The sequence below is a fragment of the Cibotium barometz genome, chromosome 44, assembly GCF_041138505.1.
Source record: "Cibotium barometz isolate CiBa-2024 chromosome 44, ASM4113850v1, whole genome shotgun sequence".
Classification (NCBI taxonomy): Eukaryota; Viridiplantae; Streptophyta; class Polypodiopsida; order Cyatheales; family Cibotiaceae; genus Cibotium; species Cibotium barometz.
The window spans coordinates 15,376,619-15,386,259 of NC_141089.1; the positions used below are offsets into that span (position 1 = coordinate 15,376,619).

General features: G+C 39.7%; 1 protein-coding gene across 2 annotated transcripts; it reads left to right on the forward strand.

Moving 5' to 3' along the window:
* The first annotated feature begins 566 nt into the window (after positions 1 to 566).
* On the forward strand, positions 567 to 5,617 carry LOC147612990 (cation/H(+) antiporter 19-like). 2 transcript variants are annotated; one of them, XM_086782289.1, is made up of 3 exons: positions 567 to 1,481; positions 1,804 to 2,805; positions 4,160 to 5,617. In XM_086782289.1, exons 1-3 carry the CDS (start codon positions 1,146 to 1,148, stop codon positions 5,483 to 5,485), a joined length of 2,664 nt encoding a protein of 887 aa, XP_086638415.1. In that variant the 5' UTR covers positions 567 to 1,145; the 3' UTR covers positions 5,486 to 5,617. The 2 variants fall into 2 exon arrangements, with proteins under 2 accessions (XP_086638415.1, XP_086638416.1); XM_086782290.1 differs by having other exon boundaries at positions 1,218 to 1,695.
* The last annotated feature ends 4,024 nt before the right edge of the window (positions 5,618 to 9,641 follow it).

Consider the following 9,641-nt stretch of genomic DNA (forward strand, 5'->3'; position numbering starts at 1 on the left):
TACCGAAGAGAGAGAGAGAGAGAGAGAGAGAGAGAGAGATAAGCCAGCCTCCCTCAGAGGTCCTTGCAAAAGTGCTATGATTAATTCGACAGAACTATCAACTTTTGAATATTTACTGTGTAAAAAACCCCCCCCCTCCGATTGACATGTGTCGTACACCAGACAGGTTCTCAACCGTTGAGAGAGTAACACGTGGAAACTGAGGTGGAGAAGATTGTGTCAGCAAAGGAGGGGAGCGCATGAGAGGCCCTACTGGAGTCTTTTTTACACATGTGAAGTGCACATATCATGCTGTGTGATGTCTGCACTAAGGCCACACGAAAATCACTTCCCTTTGCCACACCCATAAATCAGTACAACAAGATCATGTGCTCTGTATGGGTACCGGCAAAATATAAGCTTGTGGTGCAGAGGAGGGGACGTGATAATTGTGGCGGTGTATATCTGTGTGTGTATGTGTGTATGTGTGTGGGCCCTGGAGAAATTGTGTGACTTTTGTTGATGTATGGAAAGGACCAAAGGCAAAGGAGGTCTGTATAAGGGGGCTTTCCTGATAGAGAGAAAGTGGAGGTGGAAGAGAGAAGAACCATGGAGGAGAATGTTTTTGTTGTGTGTTTCTTCAAGTGTGTGTAATGTGTGTGTGTGAGAGAGAGAGAGAGAGAGAGAGAGAGAGAGAGAGAGGGGGTAGGTGAAGCCCTACACACCATTGGCTAGCCAATGGTGGTGGCTTGCTTTGATTCAAGTTAGTGCGTTTATGGACCCATATTGAGGACCCACATATATGCAGTACCCATAGAAACCCATATAAGGACCCATAATGGGGTATCAAATGCGGTAATATTCCCCCTCTTTTTGTTGCTTTCTGGGGTTTGCAATCAGTAAAAGAAAAGCTAAGGTCCAAAAGGATTCAACAAGGTAAAACTCTTACAGTCTAAGAAAGTGGGTTTGGATTCTCAAATGGGGATTGAGATCTCTACATGAGAATTTTCAAGAAAAGCAAGGGATCTTCTGAGATGGGCACACCCTAGGGCTGGCTTTACACCCACTCCCACAATATTAAACTTAAATTTCCTTTTGCATTATTGTAGATATTTGGACGGACCCATATATGCTCAAAGTGTGCTTAGGCGCTAGCTCATGCACGCATGCAAGGCATTAGGGTTTCTTCTTGTAAATCTATACAATATATAAGGTACTTAAGTCTCCTTGAACTAGCCACAACAACAACAACTACTTCTCATAGAGTATCACTTGTTATCGCTACTACCATGGCCACCAACAACAGCTTGCCAGCAGCTGAAACCGCCCTTTGTTATCCCCTAATGCCTGCTGTTTCCAATGGTATACTCCAAGGAGACATCCCCCTCAACTTTGCCTTGCCCTTGCTGACGGTGCAGATTGCTGTAGTGCTCCTAGTCACACGATCCATGGCTACCCTATTTAAGCCCATCAAACAACCTCGTGTTTTAGCAGAGATTATCGTAAGGATTCTTACAGTTCTCACTCCTTTTGTATCATGACTAGATTATAGTAATTTTTTTGAAAAACATGATTTAGCTTGTAGTCCGATGATGCTAAGATCTCGCTCTTCGTCCTCTTGCACGCTAGATTACTGCAAGGATTCTTACAGTAATTTGCTGTTTATGTTGATGCCTTGAGGTCGTACACGTCATTGTACTTACATGAAACTTTGAGGTGGTAGAGATGATGCTAGGAGCTTTTTGTTTTTTTGTTTGAATTTTTACCATTGAAATTCTCGTATTTTACTGATATGTTGATAAAATGGGAATGTGATCTTCACAGGGTGGTGTGCTTCTAGGTCCCACAGCATTGGGCAGGAACAAGTTTTACATGGAGAAGATTTTCCCTCCGCAGAGCATTCCTTTACTTGAGACAGTGGCAACCATTGGATTGATGTTCTTCATTTTTATGGTGGGGCTAGAGTTAGACCTTCAAGCTCTGAGGAAGACAGGCAGGAAGGCTCTGCTCATTGCGGTTGTCGGCATTGCGGTGCCGTTTGCGGTGTCATCAGGCCTTGCAGGCTTGGTAATGAGCACCATCGCCAAAGGGGTGAAGCTTGTTCCCTTGATAGTATTCATGGGTGCCCCACTCTCCATGAGCGCCTTCTCAGTACTGGTGAGGATCATGGCAGAGCTCAAGCTTTTAACAACAGATATTGGCAAGCTAGCGATACCGTGTGCGGCGTTAAATGATGTGGCTATATGGAATCTGTTGGCTGTAGGGGTTGCGATAGTTGGTTCTAAGCATAGTCCTCTGACACCAATATGGGTGTTGCTATGTGGTGCTGTATTTGCGCTGATAATGTTCACAGTGGTGAGGATGTTTATGACTATGGTAGCTCACAGGGCAACAAGGCAAGGGCAAGAGACAGACATATATGTGTGCATTACACTTGTGGGGGTACTGTTGGCTGGTTTTTTCAGTGATGCAGTGGGAGTGCACCCACTGTTTGGGCCCTTTTTGTTAGGATTAGTGATTCCTAAAGATAATCCGTTTCCGAAGATGATTACTGAGAAGATAGAGGACTTTGTGACTGGCCTTTTGCTGCCTCTTTTCTTTGCTTCAAGTGGCCTCAAGACCAACCTCGGGACACTCCATGGTGCCATCTCGCTTGGCTTCCTCTTCCTCTTCTTGGCTACTGCAGCCATCGGCAAAATCATGGGCACCTTCGTGACTGCGAGGCTCATCGGCCTCCCCACTCGCAGAGCCTTGATTTTGGGCTTCCTCATGAACACCAAAGGCCTTGCCGTCCTCATCGTCCTCAACATCGGCAGAGATCTCAAGGTAAATATCAAGCTTAATCTTCTTCATTATCATTAATTATCTTGTCGGTTGCCGGGTTTAGGCGACGCCGCTCTCCCCCGGGTGATGAAGGTGGCACAATATTTATTTTTTAAATTGATCACTCAAATCTCAAAAAGCTTGATATGAATATAATAACGAAAATATATGTAAGTTGTCTGCAGAAATTCTTTTCTTGGGGGAATGATAATCATGAACCAAAAGAGCTCAATACATATATAATCATTGCGGTTACCTTTACAATACACGAAGCATAAAGTTGCATAGATAAATGGGCTCCCTCAAAAGTCTTCATGGGAAAAGGGAATGCCACTAGTTAGAATAAACAGCCTCTAAAGTCTAATCCTATTCAATTTTATGCTTAGGTAGTTAAAATAATTATACTCCTATATATATTATACATTCACTACTATATATTTGAGAGTCAAATTAACCAAATAAAAAATATACATATAAATACATTCAATATGTGGCATGTAGGCGAGTTTCAAAATTTGCAACCTTGCCTTGGACTTCCATTTTCAAAATTGAAGGCTTAGAAGGTACCTTGGCCTTCATGTGAAACCCATTCTTCATGAAATTTTACTTAGGTAGCTTTTTCCTGATGAAACCATTCTTCATGAAATTTTACTTCATAGGTATCTTTTTCCTGATGAAACCAGTTTTTAAAGGGACTTTATTTGAAACTAGTTATCAGCACCGTCTCACTCGTGAAACCCTTGCGGTCTGCTCTTCCATAGCCTCCTTCTATATCTTTACATGAGATTTGATGAGATTTGAACTGGTCTTGTGGCATATATATAAATTCATATACAAAAGTCCATAAGCTCCAGTGTTCACCTCAGGGTGCTGTATCTTTTTTGATACTTAATATAAATTTCTTTGCATTAAAAAAAAAGTGGACTTTTGTATATGTAGTTGGATAGTACACTTAGTCTAGTATAAATATATTTATATTTTTTAAAAAGTGGCTTTATTTTGAAGAACAAAATGGTATTGCTATGCGGTCATATTTTACTTGGAGCAAAATCTTTGATTGATATCTAATATAATAAATGAGAAAGCCATAATCCAATTCTATTTCTTCTTTAATCATAGTTTACATGCTAGGGTACTAAATCTAATTATATTCCTCTATACTAAATCTAATTATACTCCTCTATAGTTCTAGTACTAAAATTTAATAGTAAGATCATGCATATGTATGTATTATTATTTTTTTGGATCAATATATAAGTATTATATATGTATGTATTATTTCTATAGAATCAATGTGAGATTTATACTGCGGGCTAATTATTATTTTTTAAAAATTGCCCTTTTTTCTGGCATGCAGGCTTTGACGGATGAGACATTTGCGATATTGGTGTTGACGTGTCTGCTGACGTCGTTTGTGACGACGCCGGTGGTGACAGCGTTGTGCAAGCCGGAGGCGACGTATGGTGATGCCTACCACCACAGCGTGGATTCTGTAGCAGCCAAAAACCAGCTGCGCATCCTCGCTTGCGCCCACGAGACCCGCCACCATGCAGCCCTCGTCAACCTTCTCGAAGCCTCCAGAGGCGCCAAAACCAGCCCCCTCAAGCTCTACACGCTCCGCCTCTTCGAGCTCTCCGAACGCCCCTCCGCCATCCTCATGCTCACCCCTGGCCAGGAGATCAACCCAACCCCCGAGATTAACAACGATCAATCCATGATTAACATCGCTTTCCACGCTTCTCCTCAGCTTAGCAAGGTGGTGGTAAAACCCCTCACCGCCATATCCAAACTCGACAGCATGCATGAAGATATCTGCAAGCTTGCCATGCAGAAAAGAGCCACCATCATCCTCTTGCCTTATCATAAGCTCACTGCACATAGCATGTTTGAGCCTGGTTTTCATAAGGTTAATCAGAGAGTGCTTGACCATGCTCCATGCTCTGTTGGTATCTTGGTAGATAAAGGTTCCATGGGAGCTTCACCTATACACCCATCCTTTTTCTCTTACAAGGTTGTAGTTTTGTTTGTGGGAGGGCCTGATGACAGAGAGGCATTAGCTCTAGGGTGTAGAATGGTTGATCACCCTGGAGTGGCATTAAAAGTGGTGAGATTGATTAGCTTGCAATTAGCTGAGAGTAATGCCCAATCAGGAGATCTACAATCAGTTAATCTTTATGATGAAGATGATGAGCATGAAGATCCCTCTAGCCTTAATTTAGATCATTCTATAAGTCAGGAAAAGGCTGAATTATCACACTTTGATGCCATAAAGGAAAGGCTTCTTGATGATGAGGCCATCTTCAAGGTCAAAGAGAGAACCTTGGAGTCCTCATTTGTGTATGAAGAGGAGAAAATAGCAGGAGGGCAGAGCTTGGTGGAGGCTGTGAAGGCAATTACAAAAGAAATGAACGAGGTTAATATGTTCATTGTGGGAAGAAGAAGATTAAGGCTAGGATTAAGCTGTGATCAAACGGATCAGCAAAGTGATCAGTGTAGTGAGCTCGGTGTAATTGGAGATGTATTAGCATCGGCTGGCCCTGATTTCCATGCATGCGTTTTGGTGGTCCAACAACATCTAAAAGAGTTATTGGAAAAGCTAGCTAGATCACCCTCTGCTAGCAAGGTGGCTAAGACATCCTCCACGAGAAAATCATCATCATCAGGCATTGAAATAGCTGCTTAATGGGCACTTTCTAATGTGATGTAAACATAGCACTCTGGTTGGAAGATCTAGAGAGTGGCTAAATTTGTCTTTTATATCTATTAAACTTCACAATGTAATACTAAAAGAAACAATGACAACACGTTATAGTTATATGCTTGGATTCTCTACATGCTGGCTGATCATGTGGCCATGATCTTTTTTTGGGTCATCTACATGCCACCATCAGTGTGTGTGTGTGTGTGTGTGTGGTGGGGTGGGGTGGATGAGCATGTAAAGGAAGTGTTAGGGACACCACTCTTTGGTTTAAAAAGCTAGTGAATTTAGTTGCCTTTTCTAAAGTGAAAAGGCCAAGTTTGATCCTTTCACTTTTTATTGAACTCAAGGGACTGTCCACTTTTCCAAGTTTCCACCTCTAGGGACCTTTTTACCAAATGGGACTCCCCATCTTGGATAAGAGATCATCTTTTCACCAACCTCAAACCTCTTTAGCATTACTTACTATTTTCCCCAAATTCATTTTCAAGAGCCTTCTAGATTCCATACTACTTGATTGGACTTTTACATAAGTTATCGTGAAATGTTCGCACATCTCCTCCATTATTTTGCTGACTTTGATGATAAGCTATAAAACAACTTCAGAGACTTGTGGTCTCCATTAATATTAATTCAATTCTTGCAACTTTGCATGTCTTGATCTTAAGAATTTTAGAAGTTTCAATGCAATCTATAGGGTGGGTCCTTCCTTGTGGTCTCCATTTCACAAACATTAATACTAATTCTTTGCAATACAATTCTTGCAACTTTCCACGCCTTGATCTTAAGAATTTTAGAAGTTTCAATGCAATTTATAGGGTGGGTCCTTCTCATTAGATCAAAAAGTTTAAGACTTCTACCACTTCAATGATCCTCACCTTGGGTACACAATTTTGAGGAAGTCCCTTGAGACCCTAATTCATGAATCTCCTCATTTCTAGTATGCTCACACATGATCTTTCCTCATATCCACTGCCTTGATTTGGCTGCCTCACATAATGTATACAAGCACCAACATCAAAGCTATAGGGTGGTCCCTTTTCATTGATCAAAAGTTTGGGATCTCTTATATTAACCTCAAATGCCCCTTAACACCTATCTCTATAGGGTGGCCACTTTTCATCAATCAAAGTGTTTTGAGACTTCCTGCCACTTAACACCTATCTCTATAGGGTGGCCACTTTTCATCAATCAAAGTGTTTTGAGACTTCCTGCCACCTCAATGGCCCTTAACCCCTACTTGTAGAGGGTGGTCCCCTTTCATCAATCAAAGACTTTGAGACTTCCTTAAGAGTGTTCACGAAAAACCGAGGTTTAGTGTTGGGTGGATGACAAATTTTGAAAAATAACCATCAAATTTCAAAATAACAATTCACAAAAACTTACAATTTTAAGAGATTTTAGTTATAATTTTACCAAAAACCTTTAAAATTTAAGAAAAAACCCACAAAATTTAAAGGATTTTAGTTATAATTTTACTTAAAAAAAACCTACATAAATTTGAGATTGAAGGAACTTTGTTGAATAGTTGGGAAAAATGTTTTCTAGGAACACTCCTTCCTAGTGGCCCAACTTTTCTAAAGGCAACCCCTTGTTACCCGAATTGAACGCTTTCACAGCATCTGTCCTTGCCTTGATTTGGTCGCCTCACATAATGTATATGGCACCACCATCATCATTATATTTCATTAATATTCAGTCGAGAAGACTAAGGTGTATCAACCAATACAAGGCCTTTCCTGGCCCCTTTTTACGTCAAATATCGTATAAACCTTTATACACATACACAACGCGCACACACAACAATGCTCCGGATAAAACGTCACTTTCGATGTGACAATAGCTTCTTAGCATTTTCCTTGCACATGATCATAGGGCGTCGGCACACAGCCTTAGTAAAAGGAGCTTTTACTTTGATGCTCCTTATGTGATTTATAAGAGAAATATTAGAATACTTTCTTTGAGAGAAGATACTTTTATATTAATACTTAGATTTAGTTTTTTTTTAAAAGTTGAAAATATGGGCACCAAAATTCTCTTTCACATTAATTAATTAGACAAAGGGAGGAGATGCTTAGGAGAGAGGGAGGTGCCATTTGAAGCTTCCAGCTTCAAATGGTACTTTAATAATAAATTTTATTATTTTTTCTTTGTTTTTTTGAAGCTGCTTCTTTGAAGAGGATAATTTTTTTTTTTTGAAGATCGACGCTCAGAGGTGCACGCTGCTGCATGAGAGAGGGGAGACCGATCGATGGAGGGAGGGAAGGAGAGAGACCGATCGATGGAGGGAGAGAGGGAGGAAGAAACAGAGAGATGAACGATGAGGGAGGGAGGCAGGGAGATCGATCGATGGAGGGAGAGGAAGGACAGAGGGATGGAGAGATGAATGATGCAGCAGGGAGAGAGAGAGAGAGCGATTCTAAGGTATGGATACCTTAGAACAAACTAGTAAGGTATTCATTAATTAATCATTAATGAATATGTTGGAGTGAATATGTCTAGTGAATATGTTAGAGTGAATATGTCTAGTGAATATGTTAGAGTGAATATGGTCTTATAAAAACATGCTAAGATCACAGTAGCTGTAACTTGGTACTATCTAGCAGCTCAGAGTTGAAAGGGTTTGTTAAAATCTTTAAGGGTTTGTTAAAATCTTTAATTTTGTTACAATGGAGTCCACCTTCCATCCAAGGCACTGCATGTGCAGGCATCGGTGGAACACTATCTGGTTCTTGGCCATCCAAAGTTGATACAACACAGAGTAGCAGATCCAACGCTAGATGCACGCTAGGGCCAGGTTGAAGAGCTTGGTGTCGCCTAGCACTAGATAAACTTTCTCTACCAACTTAGCAATATAGCCTAAGCTGAACACTCGGTAGTCTCTAAAATCACTTTATCTCATGTGATGTAAATCCACTTTTTTGTTTCTGTTTCCAATTAATATATTATATTCTCATTCCTCCAATATATATATTGTAATATATTCTCACTCCTCCAATATATATATATATCTAAACATTCCCTAAATCAAAAAGTTGAAGGGCTTCTCCAACTCCCAAGAAAAACAATCGAAAGGCTCCACACTTCTCACATAGTCAAGCTAGTACTCCAAAAATTAGAAGTAGGCCTCTACTCACCATAAGGCGACGGCCCCACTCGCTAGGTCACTATGTCCACCTAAAAACTCTTAACATGTTAATGTGTGTGAATATTTGGTGCAGTTTTGAGCATATTTTGCATCCAAGCAACTTGTTGCATAGTTTTTTCATCTCTTAGTGGTTAGTGGATTGCAAAAATTGATGTAAATTCCTAAATTTGTTTATGTCTTCTAGAACCTTTGTTACATTAAAAAAGCAATAGCCTCTCTCAAAAATGAAACCTACAACTTTCACAATTGATCAACTTAACATTGAGTCCTACACTTGAAATCTTGTACATTATCAAAAAAACAATCATGAAAATATTTGTTTTTCCTATATGCATGTTTTCTTATATCTAATTAAGATCCTAATAGTAGACCAAAGAATTTAAGCAATTAACAATGTTCCTGTTCGATACCATCAAGAAGTTTTTGAAAAAAAACTCAAGAAAAGACTTTACTAATTGTCTTTCTTTGCACAAAATATATATTGCTTGATTAAAAACTAGCTTTCATCTTAGACTAGTGTATGGTTCTGTTTAGACTTCACAATATTTATGCTCATTCATTTTATGGTTCTGAAATCCTTAGGTGCCCCATGCAATGATAGATGTCTAAAATAGCTTTCACAACATAGATCCTTTTGCACAAGTTCTTTATCCGATAAATACAACAAGTTAACCACACAAAAGGTCGTTGTAACTAAGAAAAACATGAGAAATCAAGATAGTGTGACATTTGGGATTTTCCTTATTTGTGCCTCTTTTCATTATGTTTGTGCTTCTAGGTAATACTTTGGCTAACCAAAGACCCAATGGAATCTAAACATTGTCCAATTAAATTTAAAATGTTAAGTGATATAACATTTTTCCCTAGAAAATTTCAAGTTGTGTGAAATTCAAATGTGACTCTTGCGCCTTATGTTTCTCTCCTTCAAAATGGGTTCCTTGAACTGTTGATTTTCTTGCCTGACTTCATTTTCTACTTAACAAACAAAGGTGA